General features: G+C 35.8%; 1 protein-coding gene across 1 annotated transcript in view; it reads right to left on the reverse strand.

Annotated features, from left to right (window-relative positions):
* PLXDC2 (plexin domain containing 2) overlaps nt 1-17,724 on the reverse strand; it is a 268,004-nt gene that overhangs the window by 34,804 nt on the left and 215,476 nt on the right. Inside the window, exon 10 of the mRNA XM_048295506.1 lies at nt 2,567-2,627. Within this exon, the coding sequence (XP_048151463.1) occupies nt 2,567-2,627 (61 nt within the window). The remainder of the gene's footprint in view (nt 1-2,566; nt 2,628-17,724) is intronic.

Consider the following 17,724-nt stretch of genomic DNA (forward strand, 5'->3'; position numbering starts at 1 on the left):
GCCCAGACTGTCAAACTTCTTATTTCCCTTGATCAGAGTTTAACATCTAAGTTCATAATTTAGATTTTCACTCTTCTATTATGAAAGCTCACTGCCATCAATCGAGGTGCCATAAAATATGTTAAAAACGGTATGTGGGAATTAAATAGTAGCTCTTCATAGTGAACAATGTGTAGTTAAGTGGAGCATTTAATTAGGCTTTACATGCAATTATTACAGAGGAACACATATATATGTGTAAAATGTGTGCATGTATTCAACCTATAGAATATTTATTTACTATAATAAAGCAATCCATTCACTATATACCTATTAATTCTACATAATATTAAAATGTCATATATCATTTGTCTACAGCAATAATTATATAAAACATAATTATTATAAAATGTAAAAAACAGCAATAAAAATATTATAATATATTAGCACACTATAAATAACAATCATCATCATACAATAATTTAACATTTATTTGCTTGGGCAAATATTTTGATACAAGTATAGACTCCACTTGCTTCTTTTTTCCTCCCAAGTTCTGGACATTTTTAAAATTCTGCAGATGCAATGAATAGTTTCTTCTATGGTTCACACAGTTTTGCAGGAAAATACATCCAATTATCTTGCAGCAAATATGGGAACTACATCTGACTCCTGCTGTCTCCATTGATTTTAATGAGAAGTGGAGTACTGCAAATATTTATTTCATTTTATTGAGATCTGGCAGTCAAAACCCAGTGGCCATTGTCTTTCTTTTAATATGCACAGATATTTTATTGTTTTTTGTTTTACCAGAAACAATTTATTACATTAAACAAAGGTCCCAGTACCTGCAGGATAATTATTCTTTAAATTTCTTTGTATTTTTCTTGAAAAGTACTGTTAATTTCACTGATGCAATGCAATCAAAATTTAGCTCAAAGTTTATATTTAAAATAAACCTTACTATGAAAATCCTCATTATTCATCCTCTTGAGTGAAGCCATCTAAAACTAACCATTGTGTGCTAATTATTAATCCCTCACTGAACTCTAGCAGTCAGCTCAGGCATAATTCTGAAGATGCCAAGTAAGATGTTGCTTCTACTCCAGAGAGCCCAAAACCCGGACAGTGAACTGCCACCAAGTAGCCTGAAACTGTGCAAATTAAACTATTAATTTCTCAGATACACTTATCATATCAATAATTTCCTCTCAGATCATGTGCTAAACCTTGGAGCACCAGCTGGACTGGAAGAAGAAAGGAGAAGCAGAATGGGAAGTTACTGTCCTGCAGAGAGGTTTTTGGATAGCTTCATTTACAAGCACAACTGGGTCCTAGCTAATTATAATCTGGATTAAAGCAATACAAGGGTTGTGCACTATAACAATATATGCTCCCAGTATATTTCATCTTATGTTCTTTAAGAGATTGCTCCCCACAGACAATAAATCTCTTAGAAATTTTGCTTTTAAATCAGCTGATGACAAACTGCAAAGCTGAAGCTTCAAGGCCATGTAACAAGGCAGTATGTAGGTTGCAGTTATTTTGCAATTACAATTATAAAAAAAAAAATTTCTTCAATTAATCTGGATTTTTATAATTACTTCTCTTTGCTTCTACTGAAAATAAAACAGAATGTGCTTTTCTAACTAGACACTTGGGGCTATATTTTGCCCTGGGTTTCACCTAACATTTCAGAAGGTCTATGTTGCTGAAATTCATGAGGAAATTCAGCCTGTTCAGCAAAAATGGAAAAATAACCCTTTTTTTATGGCCACCAGAAGATTAAAAGTGCCATAAATTAATTTGTTCCTATTACCACAATCCCAACATGGAAAAAACCCCAAACCCCAAATCAAAAACACTTGTAAAGGGGCTTTTAAACTGGAAAAGAATCATCATAATTATATTTATAAATTTTTCTGGAAAATGAACTTCTCTGGTCTAAGAGTACCCTAAATAATTTTCAGAGGAGGCTCATGGTCCCTATTTAACAGCCTACAACTACTACAGTCAGGTAACTTTCTCATCCTCTCACTGCATCTCCATGAAAAGAAATCAAAATTCCATGTAGGTTGGTCACGTGAGGGCTTTAAATTTTTTTTTAATTATTATTTTTATTTTATCTCTTTGAATTAATCTGTGTACTTTCTTCTTTATTAAATGATTTGGCCAGATTTCACAATCAAAATGGAATGCCTGTTTTTCACTTGAGAATACTCTGGCAAAGGGTTTTCAGAAGAACATCACAGTTTCTTCCCCTTTTCTGGCAAAAGTCAGAGATATAAAAGAAAATCAGTGCAGGGGCACTGTTTTGGAGGAGGCTTTCTGTTTTTTGGGGTTTTGTTTAGTTAAAGTAGTTTCTCAAATATAAAATTTTAATTTTTGTCCGTTTTATTCCCACAAATGGGGAGTGAAATTGCTCAGATTATTCTTATTTGTTATGCCTCATAGAATTTCCCCTGAATGATAAATATAGTATGTCTTTGGCCTTGAAACTATGCTTTATAATCTGAATAATTTAATAAAAACATCATAACTATATAAATTGCCTCTGATGGGCTGAGGATGTATATTACTCACATACCTCTTCAGGGCAGCCACTGTCTACCCAATCTTGCCGGTGACGATCAAATCCACTGGAGCATCTTTAAATGATGAAATAGATAGGAGTTGTCCAGACGGAAATAGGAGGAAAAAAAAGAATAAAGGAAGGGAGAGGAACAGAACAGAGTGACAGAAAGAATAAGTAAATGATGTGATTTAAAATCCATACGATTTATATGGTATCACTTTCATTCAAGATGCTGTTGCTTACAGTATGAGTCATGGCTTTAATCCACTTCAGTGAAAGGTGTTTCTATGAATGAGACTTTATTTTAGATTTAAAATTTATTTAAAATTTTTAAATAGGAACATCTCCCTTCCACTGGATAATTATTCTTACGATGTCACTGACTCATAGCATTTTTAAGTTTGATGTCAATCACACTGATTTAATTTAGCTTAATTATTATTGTCCAGACTTCTTAGCCAGGAAAATTTAATCCCACAAAGGATGCAGTGAACCAGTCACTGGGTTTATCACGCAAAGTGATCTGAGACATCAAGATACACATATAGCCATTTGATCAATGTTCACAGCTCTTCTGAACACTCTCCATGACAAATAGAGAACTCTGTAAAGCTGCTTCTACCTCCTCTCTAGATGTGGAAACCTTAAATTTTCTTATCATGTTTCTTATCAAATTAGGTGACTTTAATAATCTCTTTGCAATATCCTTTGTCTTTTGCTATACGTAACAAAGAAATTTTTAAGAAACTTGTAACACTTTAGTATAATGATTCCCCTGGAAATCCCCATCTCTCAAGAGTGTTATCAGTGATTATAGAGTAAGTTTGTGTTTCTTAGACAACAGGTAGCATCACAATCAGAAAGCATTATTAAAATGGCAAGCAAATAACTAAACCATGATGTTCGTCTTTGAAAGAGATTCTTCCCAGCCATGGTGTTTTTCATTTTGGAGGGTTTGTTTTTGGGTTTCTGCATTCGTTTCCTGCAGTATTTTGTTATGAGCCAGGGTGTTGTCATTTGGCACCCATGGTCGTAACTCACTTGAATGTATAAAAACAACTTCCTTGCTGTCTTTTAATAAGACTAGGCAAGCAAATAAGGCCACTGTTATGGTTAGCTGTATTTAAGGGTCATTTTTTGGTTTACAAAGAATTGAAAGATGACAGGACATGTCAAGTAATACCTACTTCAACCAAGGTAACAGGTTCATTTGGAAGAATGGAACACTGGAATTATTTTTATAGTGGGAGAGGATGTTACAAGAAGATGTAAACAATGGTAACAACACACTTGGGGTAAGAAACATCTCCATATAATTATTCTGAGTAGAATCTACAAAGTTTTTGAGAAAAGATTTTGAGAAAAATGTTCATTCTCTTCTTATACCTGCATTGATCCCATTTTGCCATTTGCAATATTACTGACAGAAATAGGCCAACACTAAAAGGTGTAATTTTTCACATACTCTATAGCAACTAGCTTCTCCAAAAAGCTATGGCAGTTAAGAAGAGAAATGTCCAAACCAGAAGAGTATTTCAGAGAAATACAGGTATCTCCTTCCCAATGCCTGAGGCCTCTAACACAGGAAGGACACCAACCTGCTGGAGCGAGTCCAGAGGAGGGCTGCAAAGATGATCACAGGGCTGGAGCACCTCTCTTATGAAGACAAGCTGAGAGAGTTGGGGTTGTTCAGCCTGGAGAACAGAAGGCTCCAGGAAAGCCCTATACAGACTTTCCACACTTAAAGGGAGCTTATAAGAAAAATGGAGAGAGACCTTTTAGCAAAGCCTGTAGTGACAGGACACAGGGAAATGGTTTTAAATTGAAAGAGAATAGATTAATATTGGCTATGAGGAAGAAGTTTTTTACAGTGATGCTGGTAAGTGACTAGAACAGACTGTCAAGAGAAGTTGTGAATGTTCCATCATTGGAAGTGTTCAAGGTCTGGTTGGATTAGGCTTTGTGCAACCTTGCATCTACTGGAAGATGTTCCTGCCCCTGTCAGTGGGGCTGCACTGAGTAATCTTTAAAGGTTCCTTCCAACCCAAATCATTCTGAGAATACAGACCCCTGGAAAAGCGTTTTCTTCTTGAAGTGTGAGTGAATCAGTGCTGTTCTGGGAGCTCAGTGCTTCTTCTCTTCTCTGTGGTGTTCTGTCTCCATGAATGTTTGAAAGAACAAGGAAAAACCTAACTAAGCAGAAAGAAATGATGACATGGCATTCCAGGTATGAATAGAACTTTTTTTTCAGTCTCCACTACTTTCCTCTAAAATGTGAAGAGCTTCATTAGCAACTTCTGTGCTCATCTCAAAGGAAGACTGGACTGATTTTCAGATATACTGAATACTCATAAATCCATTACATTTTATTCATACTGCTGTGGCTAAAATCTAATGGGTTTGAGGATATGCAGTACACCAGGAAACCCAGCCAAATATTTACACATGAAATCAAGCTACTCCATAAATTCCTCCACTTGAGGCAGTTACTGCAGTTACATATCTATGCTAATTCAAACCCAATGTACTTAGAGCTAGTAGGGATTAACAAACCTAGATTTTATCTTATATCTAAATGGTGTCAAATTTAAGGCTCCAAAGATTAAATGAATGAAAATGTATCCCAGGTGCACTCATTTACAGTTCTTAAGTCTTTTCTTACAAACTAATGAATTACAAGGGTGAGTAACATTTCTGGGGTTAATTTTTTTTCACTAGGAATTAGCCAACCACCAAAAATTGAATGCAACACGGACTTGGAATGGCTCTTTCAAACATGTGAGGCAGTCTTGAGAAGATTCTGACTTAAAAAACATACATTAAACCCTGGGCACTGTTTATGTAATGTTTTCCACTGATGCATAGTAAGTCCAAACAATGTTATCAGAAAGCACCTTTATCAGGAATGAGATAATCTCCTGGCAAACCTATTTGTGAACTTCCTTTGAGGCATATATCACTTGATGTCAGCCATAGCAGCTACTATTGCTGCCTTGATGAGTTAGAATTCTGGATACTGTCATTTCAGTGCAGCACCCACTTTACTGACTGCATTTTAAAGACCCTCATTTAGTAGTGTGGTGATAATTCCCTGTTGCTTTTAAAACATTGGAGCAGATTTGATTTGCTGTGCTGTTTATGCCATCTGTCAACATGGATATTTCATAACAACTTCATTTTCAAGTGATGACCGAACTCAGCCCCTAGGAAAGCGATAATAAATATGTTCTAGGAAATGAAAATTGGGATATTCATGAAATGCAAGGAATTTCAGGATTTATGTGGAACTCTGGAATACTGGTTCAGGGAGGAAAGGGAGAATTAATGTCTCTGCATGTATAGCAATGAAGATTTGGCATAACTAATGCAGCTGAGTAACAGGAAAGCTGTCAGAATCCTTTCAATGAACTGTATATAGCCAGAAAGGAGCTGGAGATGCCATCCTATCTAGCAAATGCCATTTACCTGTATTTGGCAGAGAATACTTAAACAACAAGAAATGTCCATTCAGTGCATGACATGAAATGCTTCACTCCTTTTCTTGAAGGGAGTTCAATGAGGATTGATGATAATGATGATGATGATAATGATAATAGTAATAATAATAATAATATAACCTGTGTACAGAAAATTCATCAACGTTTGACCTGTAAAACCTAGAAACATAATGGAAAATTATTGGGAAGGAAAGGGGCAAAGTCTGTATGGAAAAATCTTTTCACCAGGTTGAGATGGAGTAGGACAATCAAGAGCATTGAAATGCACAGCACATCCTTTAAACCAATAACTTCCTAGTCATTTTGGCTCTATAAAAGCATGTAAAGAATGGATTTTTTGGAAATGAAAGGCATTCCAGAAATTTGAAATGATTTTGTAAATACCATGTAATGATTTAGCTCAGTTAAAAGGTTTATTAACTCAGCTAAATAAAAGGTTAATCTGGAAAATTAAATAGAAAATTGAACAGGCAGAACTCTTTTCTGACTTCAACCATTAAGGAAGGACCATCACATTATGAAAAGATTAAGACAGTTGCTAGGAAGTTTGAATCACTAAAAGAAGAATTAGAACATTTTAAAGTAGAATTTCTTTCCAAGGTGAGATAGGAAGTAAAAAAATAAATATAAAAATATATATAATATTTAAAAAAAAAAGGAATTTTGTATCTGTCCAACTGAAAAATACTTCTAATCGTAGTGATTTTTGGAGGCAAAAATGTTTATCTTTGTGCTTGGTCTGGTTTTGCCTCCCTTTATCACAGAACAGGCTCCAATTTGGTTCCTTCATCCTTCAAATATCACTTGTCCCACTGTACTTTCTGGAGAAAGACTGAATTTTCCTTCCTTTGTTATTTTCCACTTTCAAATGCAGAACTTTATCACAGCTTGAAATGCTTATGAAGTTCATGTGAAGTGTCACTGTGAGTGACGCTGGCATGCATTTGTAAGGTATTTGAAGGGTATTTGTGCTTATCACCTAGCTCAATACACCTAACCATATATCTGAATTCAAGCATAAATGTATTCTCTGCATTTATCCTTTACTTAAACATTGCTTAATTAAACTGTACTTCAGGATAGGATGACAATTTGATTAGTCAGAAGCGGATTTGTTCCCACCTTGCTCTTGTAAAGTAAAAATAGCTGACTTAGCTGAATACAAGGATTTTAAACTAAAACCAGCCTATACTATTTTAATATTTATGAAAAATTTGAATGTTATGAAGGCATAGTTAATAGTTGATGCAACACTGAATTCCACCATTGTCTTAACATTGTGTGCTGCTCAAAATTTAAACCATTCAGGTAATGATAAGGATGATCAGAGTGGCACGAAGTTCAGTAGTCAATCTTCAGCCTGACAGTGGTTCCACAATTTTATGGGATGGAAAGTTTGGAAAAATATAGCTACATGTTCTGTAAAATACTCCTGAAACATCAAGTAAACATAGAAGTAAAAGATGTTAAAACCCAAGCTGCTATTTTATACAGAAGAAGACTGAACATGCATAAGCCTCAATATTTGTAACTCTGACACAACATTTGAATAGGCAGTAGGAAATAAAGACTCCCATAGGAAATTCTTTCTGTTGAAAGAGGCTAAGAATAAAAGTGGGATAAAAGACATAAATTTTATTTCCAATTCCACTAGAAAGAAAAAGAACAAATTCTGTTTAAAGTGAGACTTGGCAGAGTTCTGATTAAAGAAGAATAGGAGGATATTTTCTATAAACTTAATGTCAGTTACAACAATAAAGGAAACATGCTGAAAAGCAGATAAAGAATAAAAAATATGCTTTTGTTAAAGGCTCTGCTTTGAATAGTTAGAAGGAAAAAGACAGTGTAAGAGGAGGACCATAGAGTTAAATTTAGGAGATTATGGTATCAGAATTTCCAACCGAATCAGCAGAAATTTATATCAAATGTGTTCTCTGGGCAGGAGCCACACTGAGATCAGTCTGTGATACTAGATTATGGCCTCCGCTGTTTTGACTTTGTGAATTTGTACCTGCACAAAGTGGGTATAAATAGCTAATAGCAACAGAAGTTAGCAGAGAATTCTGATCTGTTGGCATTGCTACATGCTTTGCACACATGTAATTTCTCAGGGTTTGAGGCAAAGAGATCTGAAGTACTACTGGATGTTCTTTACATTCTGGTTATTGATCTTAACTAGCCCAATTTAGCCCTTCTTTCTAACATGATTGTCTGAACTATTTTCTATCTTTGAATATTCAGCTGACACTGACAGTCTCAGAAGTACAATTAGTGTTGCATACCCACTGATTTTGTCTCATTTTTAAAATAAAAGTATGATGGTTGCCTTTGGAGAAAATATTTCTTTTTCCACTTTAGAGATAAGGAAACAGAACATAGGAGACATGAAATGATCAGCTGAGATAACACAGAATTTGTACCAGAACCTATAATTAAGCCCAGATTTTCTGTAAACCAGATGAGCATGCACTATTTCACAGCTTCTGTGTTTTCAATAGTACTCACAGACATAAGAATGGTAGAACGGGAATTAAATTGAAAAACGTCGAGTCTCGGGTGGTGTGTACGAAGGCACAGATCTCATTCACACATTGCCCATGCTCCCTTCTTTATATTTAGCTACTTTAACTGGGATTTTACTCCCTTAAAAAAACTCACACTGATAATATTAACAACTACTAGAGTATTTGTGCCAGGAAAAAAATGACCTGGTGCCTAGAGATGGTGTGAAATGGGGCTGTTCACGTTTCTGTTATCACTCATGAACCCCCAGTAATCATACTGTGTACACCATGGCTGATTCAGTACTAGTGGGCATCAGCATCTGAGCTGCTGGAAAGAGAACTGCAGCAATGGTTTGGTTAGCCTGGGTTACTGCTCCTGCTGTATCTCATTCACAACTCTAAAGAGAGTAAGAACTCAAAGGAAGAAGGAGCTATGGCAGGCAAAGGAGGCAGAGAGTGTTAAACTCTACATAATCTGATGTTTACATGCTTATAAAGGTATGTGAATTAGGGCTAAGAAAAACAGCTTCTGTTAAAACTCAATGAACTCTTCAGATAAAGAGCAAAAAATGGAAGGACATGAAACATCCTGTAACTGGTTATGTTCGAAGCAACTTCAAGTTCAGAAAGTTGTTTCCCAAATCAGTATCTTAATGTGTCTCATTTTTTATTCTAAAAGTGAGTCCAATTCTGATGTCAACATTGAGCAGGAACAGTCACCAAAACAGATTAACAAAGAATTACAGAACAGTCGGGGCTCCTCAGTTTCTTAATTGTACATATTGATATTTGTTGTGATATCCAGCAATTTTATTAATGCTTCATGACAATCCACATATTGGAAGAGTTAATAGACCTGAATAGAGGGGGAACTAAAGATGACATTTAAGGAAGAATATTGATAAAATTTCATTTATTTCCCCCAAGTTGGGAATATCTTCTACAAGGACATGTGAGAGAGTCCCCACCGTTCACATGACTGCAAAGTTTGAGAAATATACATGCTATAAAAAATCTGAGGACTATGTTGGGAAATGAAGCAGTCTGCTTTAGTAGGTTCTCCTAATCTCAGATAATCCAAAATTTATGAAGAGACATATGAATTTCAGATTTGTTTAAATAAAAATTTTTGGCGATGCTACATAGGAATATGTGTATAGTAATACATAAAATTTAAAATATGCTAAAAAAAGAGACTTTTCATTCATGGCACTTCCTTACAGAATAATATCTAGGAGGCTATGAGGCAAATATGATCTCAATGATGATCAGTTTATATTGAGGAGTACAACCATAAGAGGTTAGCACTTCTGGAAAGCAATTAAGACAATTGTGATCATTCTATCTATACTAGGACAATAAACATGCCCAGAAATGTTCTTTGGCACTGAAGACTGCTGGCACACAATGGCCTGTGCCTGAACAAGCAAACTCTCTCAGCCTTGAAAAGAAGGAGGTTGCACATAAATAGCCAGCTTCCAACAGTCCAATTCCTGCACCATGCCTGGGAACTGTTCTGGACAGTGCTCCTGGGCATGGACTGACATCACACCAGGAAACATCACAACTGTTTTAATGGCACATCCAATTGTTTTACGATGCCCAGGAAGCTTCCCAGGCTGTTTATAATTTGCAATACTATGAGAAAAGATATTTTTTGTATGAGAGGATGAACTATGCTTGTACAAGTGACAAGGGCTGCCATTCTGCATTATATTTCAATGAAACCTGAAAAAGAAAATTTGATAAAGTGCAAAAACTTTCCATTAAAAAATCTTGTTTGATTCCATTAAAAATCACTTGACGTATCTTATTTATTTATTTATCCTTGTTTTATTTATTTCCCTTGTTAGGAGAACAAAGGAAATTAAGAGTGATCATAAAAAAATTGGTGAAAGATAGATTTCTCCATAGCAATGAAGTGGGTTGGATGCTTATATGAAAGGAAAAAAATCTAATACTTCCAAAAAAGGAGATTAACATTCATCCTAAAAATTATCCTAGAGTCAGGTGTGATAATCTGGGCTGCCTGTCTCCACAGATGTGTCCTAAATTTTGATGCTCCTGAAATGTTTTGTTCTCAGTCTCTGTTGTTTCACTTTTTTTTTTTTTTTTTTAAATCTAGGCCACCAATTTAGGCTGCAATGGGTAGGTGGTATCTGACTTCTGAAATATAGTCTCATGAACACTCAAATGTTTGATAAAAGGTATCCAGCAACTAATTTCTTGGAACATACCATTCTCTGGTAATCAAGGAAGGAGTTTAGAACTATAAATTAAATTCATCTCAGACATGAAAGGGAAGAAATCTAGTACCTTGTTCTTCACTAAATTATTGTACTGGGAGGATCCGTGAGAAAAAGTGCACCTACTGCACGCTCATTATTTTTACTAATCCATTTATAAACCTTTTCTGTAACTGAACTTACATGAAAAATCATCCTAAAGTCACAAACCTTGGGTTGGCCAAATTTGTGCATTTTCTAATACATCATTTTTGGGACAGAAAGAAATGTACAAGTTGTTCATCTGCTGTAAGCAGATTGATTTATTTCAGTCCATTGGAAGAGAAGATAAGATATAATGCAAAATAGTAGTGGCACTGCTCTACGTACAGCAATGCATAAAAGCATTGCAAAATGAGCAATGATGGATAATGGAACTAACCTGTTACAGTACTGTCCTATCCTTTTTTGATTACAAATTCATTTAGGACTAGAAAAACTAATTAATTTCATCAGGAGCAGCTTATATATTTGTCTCACAAACTACTGTTGTAGGGCCTAACAGCTCTTGAGAAACTAAGAAACTACTTGTGTTGGGATTTTTTTTCCCTTTAACTTTCATATTGGAACTTTGAAGGTTTTTTTTCTCTCCAAAGTCAAAACATATATCCTGCCATATTTGGTTTGAGTAGTGACCATGAACTATTTTAGAATCCACTGTTTTCATTAGTGGAAGACAGTCAGCTCACTTATGACTCTTCCAGTAGCACAGGAATAGCAGATAGCATAAAATAGTATAAAGAACTATACATGATAGTCAAGAGAGGGAGAACTGGATAAAAATATCAGTAGCTTATCAAATAAAGATAACACTTGCAAATTAATGTTAGTTAGGTTAAGGAAAATGTAGCAAATTTCAGAGGTGTGAAAAAGATATAATTAGGGACTTTACCCACACAAGAAATGTAAGAAACAGCCTGAGTGTCAAGAAGATAAGCTGAGTAGAAACTATGCTGTAGACATGATGATAAATTTAAATCTCATTTTTTTTGTTACAATATGTTATAGTCAGATAACCAATGAGAAGTTTGAGACCCTGACTGCGTTCCCCTCTCTGTGAACATGGGTTCATACAGCAGTGGTTCCTACCTGCAGATGTCAAAACCTTCTTGAAGCTCTTTGAATTCAGGTAAAGCAGGTACAGTTTTTGCCTTATGTGGTAACTTCCCTCTCAGTACTTTTTAAGCAGTCTTGTGTTTAAGTAACAACCCTAGTTTTTCTATTTTTTATAATTTGTATTCTGTATTCATCTATTCATCATCTACCTGTACTTCACATTTCATGTATTATAAAAATTACCATCCTAACCACTTTGCATTACAATTTATTTAATGCAGCATTGTTAAGTCTGTTTTATTTGAAATTTGAATGTGCCTTGCATTCTTTGTAATATACAATTAAAGCCCAGTACTTATGGTAGATGACCATTTGAGACATTTATTTGGGAACCAGACAGTCTATAATGTTTTGTGTAGGAACTGATGAGAGAGAGACAGCCTATAACACACAGAATGACAACTAGAAGCCTGAGTCAAGTTTCTTAAAATGTCTAGGATATGTATAAATTGCATCATAAGGCATCTGTGGAACCCTTTCATGGGTGACTGTCACCTTTCACCAATCAAATAGGAATTTGCATGAATTTAAACTTAGCTATCAATGTAAGAAATGTAAGAAATGTAAGAGAAAAATGAAACCAAACCGAAAAGAATTTTGGGCTGCAATGTGACTGAATGTGGAATAGTTTGGTCAAAAAACCCCCAAAATTTAATCCCAGAGTAAATACCTCTCTAACAGAGCATGGCAATACCCAGTGGAATGGCTATCACACTCAGGATAAACAATCAATGAGGAATTAAGTCTGTATTCAGCACTCTTGTGATTTGAAAGATTTATGATTGGCACAGAAATTGCAATTCTAGATATAAATGGTTCATCAAAGACTGAGGAGGGCTTTGTCTTATTGTTCTAATGCAATAAGGGAAGAATCAAATGTCACTCGTATATAAAAGAATTGCAAAGGAAGTTTCTACAGAAAAGAATTGTACTACTACCTATTTTTCTAGTGTTTTGTCATTATGGTGTCTTAGGTGTTTTGTCATTATGGCATCTGTGAATGTGTAAACATGGAAATGAAATACAGATGTTGTCATCATTTTCCAAAATTAATCAGCAAAAGTAAGTATTCTCCAAGGTATATGTAACAGGTGGATGTGTTCTACCCCTCTTCTCAACGGGATTTAAGTGCTTAACTGTCCTCTGTGTCTTTGATAACTACTTCCTGCATTTATAACAAAACACCTTAGGAATGTTATGTATTTATGTTATATATTTAATAGTAGATGTACATGGAACAGACTTTACATTAAGGTCTTAGAACAGTCCAGGCAGTGGCCCTTTCTCTATTAACTATGATACCTATGTCTTGTCCAAGCTGTGTTGCAAAACTGGGTATCACAGAAACCTGCAGAGTGGATAATGAACAGAGTCTCTAAGCTCCAGGAGACACAGTGAAAACTCAGGCAAAGGATGTTACTGTAAACATCTAGCTAGTGAAACCAATCTCAAATTTTGAAAGGCAAATGATATTGTAAGAAACAGAGATATACAATATTAATACTGTGAGTGAGGTGTCTTAAATTAATGACAGTGTTTACACCTAGGTAAAGAATCCTCAAATTGCTTCCCCATCTTCAGGTCCAGGATTTCATAGAAAATATTTAACAGAAAGACTAGGATTTCAGAGTAATAAGAATTTTAGCAATCTTCCACTTATTTTCTAGAAATAATTTAAAATTTCTACAACTCAGCCATGAACTTCTTAAAAATCTGCATTAGTTATGAGCATAACTGCTGTCCTCATGCTGTTCTGAGTTATTCAGGAAAACAAAGCAAGGTATGCATATGTATGACTAATGCTGCAGCTGCTAGAAAACTGGCTAGTTTCTGTATGAAAGCAGGATTCAAATTCAACCCGTTAGATATCCAATCTATTAATGTTAGGATCAGGATGATTGTATGGAGCTGCTGAGAACATCAGTGAGTTCTGTGAAAACACTGCAGAAAAATGTGGGGAGAAAAGAAACTTGGGGAATGAATGGTCTGGTCTAGCACTGACTTGTACTAAGCCCCTGAGAACCAGTGCATGTTCACTGGGTTTCTGCTCAGAGACTGAGATTTTTAGGTTTATTAGTATTAATCATAGGAATTATTCCAGACGTTCTGTGCTCAGAGGAATTACAGAAATTCCACAATAATTCGACCAACTCCAGCTACTACAAATTCCACAAATGTACCAAAAATGTAGAAAGCCTATTAATCTGCTGTTTATCCATGTGAGATTCTCAGTGAATTGCAAATTCCTCTGGCTGCAAGCTAACTTTCAATAAAAACATGTTGTGAGCTCAGGATCATCTACATTCCTTAACAGTACTTTTCAATGTACTGTTATGTACATTTTACTGATATGTACATATTTACCATTATTTTTAAGTGTACCTACAGGGTCACTGAAGTGACACTCTCTTCTAAATGGAACAGCCATCCCACTTGAGAATATCTATTATTATGATCTTGTGAGGCTTTTTTCATCAAACAATACCATCACTGAGCTCATTCTGGTTTGAGAAAATGCTTTGTTCTTTAAACATTTTTGTGCCACTGTCTTTTCTTTCTTTGGTCCCATCAGGCTTGCCTTGCATACAAAATTCTTAATTATTGAATGCTAATTTCCTAACAGTTTCTTACAGTGCATGAGGGCAAATTAGCTTGTCAAATTAAGAGCAAGCACCTTGGAAAGTATTTGAAGAAGTTGGGTGTGGAGCAATTTTCTGCTCAATAAGGTATAGATCTACTTATTGTATTGTTGCTATCAGTAATGTATTAGGGCTGACAAATTTACACATTAATTCTTGATTCATCAAGATCAATTGCTGTCTCAATACAACTTTTAAAATAAAAGAAAAATATGTTGCATTTTAGAGCAAACTCTGGCAAAGGGCCATACTTTCTGATTCTCAGGTCTGCAATACGATTGCTTCATAAATGGAAGAGAAACTGTATACAGGTTAGAAAACAAGTACTGCCATTACTTTTCATTTATCACAGTGTAAATGTGACCTAATTCAACAATCTGATTAATACCCAAGTGTTAGGACTCAGCTATATTTTCATATAAAACCACTCCTGCCGAAAGAACTGCTGTAGTGGCATACAAACTCCAGAACCTGGGCACACTTCTTTTGCTTTGTCTGAAGCAGGGGTATGACCAGCAAATTCATGAAGTAAAACACATTGATAGAATGGAATATATTTAACAGAATACACTATATTTTAAACCTCAAGTCCTTCCAAAGCATCTAAAATGAGATTTTCCTCGTAATTTGTATATGAAACTATTACTCTGATTGGATTATATATGCTCCCTCTGGTGGTTTACTTAATCCGTAGAAATGCCTCTTATTTTTAGTTTGTATTTCAATGGCTAAGATACTGTGGCCAATTTTGTAATAACAGCTCACTACCGTCAGTTAAATAGAGTTTGGATAAAAAAAGCCTGAGTATAAATCAGCAAGTCTTCCTTCCATCTCTTAATTTGCCATTCAACTATGAAATATTCCTAAAGCAATCAAGAAAAACCCCAAAACCTTAAAACCTCAAATAGTTAAAATGAGGAAGTATTTAAAAGTGAGCATTTTGAACCAACCTTGAGGCCTTATGATGGAGTGATAAAATCAGTTGGACAAGGGAAGGTCAATGGATGTCGCCTATCTGGAATTCTGTAAGGCCTCTGACACAGTGCCCCACAACATCCCTCTCTAAACTGGAGAGATACAGATTTGGTGGTTGGATGGTGGAGTGGATGAGGAATTGGTGAGATGTTTGCATCTAGAAAAACGTGATCAAAGGATCAATGCCCCGATGGAGACTGGTGACAAGAGACCCCTCAGGGGTCTGTACTGGGACCAGTGCTGCTTAATATCTTCATCAATGACACACAATCAGTTTGAGTGCACCCTCAGTGAGTTTGCAGATGACATCAAGCTGAGTGACGTGGTTTGCCTTCCCCTGCTCTCCAGTGAAATCTACAACCCTCGCTGTGGTGTAAGCTATCCAATAAAAGCTGAGGAACATGTAGATATCAAACAATAAGCTGTGTGTTTCTTATTTGGATTTAATATTTTTTTTTGTAAATCCAGAGACTTCTGTAGTCAGATAGAATAGTAATTATTTTTCTGCTTTTTTTGTAATTCTGTATAGAAGGTGCTTTGCTCAGCTGATAAATATTTTAGATTACATAAGACTGTTACTTATACTACAACATTTGAGTCAACACTCTTTTAATGAAAACAGGTCTTGTCAATTGGGATATACAGACCAAAAAACCAAAAAACTTAATCCTTTTCCTCTTCCTGATATTAAAAATTTCCAGGCATAAACTCACCTTTGAAAGTTAACTAAGCATGTTTCCAATTTCCTTCTAAAGGAAGAATGAACAAACAAGACATTTCAAACTTGTTCAGAAGTTCAGAAGACAAGTAATAGACATTCTTTTTTATCTCAATTACTGTAAGGGCACTATGGAACACTGTCATTTCATATTTGAACTGTAATATGTTTTCTTAACTGCAGGTGCCTAAAGAGTCTCCTTTCTCTGCTTTCCAGCTAATCAGCATAGAATGCAAAACAACTTTTCTTTATTACCTGCTTAGAGGGGAATAGTGATTATCATAATAAAAGATTAGAAGTATCAAGCCTTAAATCACATTATTGCTACTATTCCCAGACACATTTCTGATTTTTCACTTTGCTCAGAATACATTCCATAAACCCCAGCCATAACCTTTTCATTTACACAACTAGCGCTATTGTTGGCACGCAGGATTAAGCATTGAAGTAAAATGCATCACAAATGGGATTCTTTCATTATTTTTAGCTCAGGATTGCTTTAAGAGTAGAAGAAGCTTTGGGAGCTGTGCATAGACACAAGGGCAGTATGACTGCCTAAAGTGCATGGAGTGTCCTGGCTCATCACTGCACTCAGAAAGTCCTGGAATTTTTACAGCCTCTTTCAGGACATTTTTCAAACTGGGGGTTTGCACTCTATGGGTCAATGCCATAAACGGGTATGATTTCAAACCACATTATTCAATGTATACTCTGGAAAACAAAGACTCTTAAGAATAAGAGTGCAAAATTTCACTTTTCAGACCCAGGAAAGTCCCCAGCAGGGCTGGCTGGAGAGCAGTGCCAGATGCTAATCCTGTCTCCAGGCAGCCAGCGACTGAGGATAGTTGTGGATACTAAAAAGCTAGGAGCAGAGGAATTTTCCAGCTGCTGCACCATCCTGTGAAGTTTTTCCTTTCTCATGCAAGCCTAGCTGAGATGTGGTTTGAGGTTTTTGTAAATCAAGGCTTTATCTCACAGGTGCAAACTTGCTTTCCAACTCTTTTTCTGGTACATTGGGGAAAATATTTTGAATGGGCGTTGTGGAACCTCCACCTATCATTCTAGAGGGTGGTTGATCAAGGGACCAATCGTATCATGCTCTCTTGCAGACCAAGTTATATAACCCAGCTTGTAATTAATAAAATAATTCCATTTCTCCTTGGACTTGTGTCGTGATTCTTGCCGTTTCTCGGTACAACAGCGACAGATAGTGGAGCTAGTCTGAGCTGGAGTCATGCAAGGAAGTTTCAGTGCTCAAGCTTACACACCTCCACATCTAATAGGCCATTCTTCAGGGGTGCCTTGTTTTCAGAGGACCCATGTTCACTTATCTCCTGTGCCTCTAGGGGTTCTCTGACCACTGACAGACTGTTGTGTCAAGGCAATGTCACCCTTACTGGGTGACAGTAGGTCATGGGGCTTCCACGGCAGATTTC

This window comes from Corvus hawaiiensis, chromosome 1 (assembly GCF_020740725.1).
Source record: "Corvus hawaiiensis isolate bCorHaw1 chromosome 1, bCorHaw1.pri.cur, whole genome shotgun sequence".
Classification (NCBI taxonomy): domain Eukaryota; kingdom Metazoa; phylum Chordata; class Aves; order Passeriformes; family Corvidae; genus Corvus; species Corvus hawaiiensis.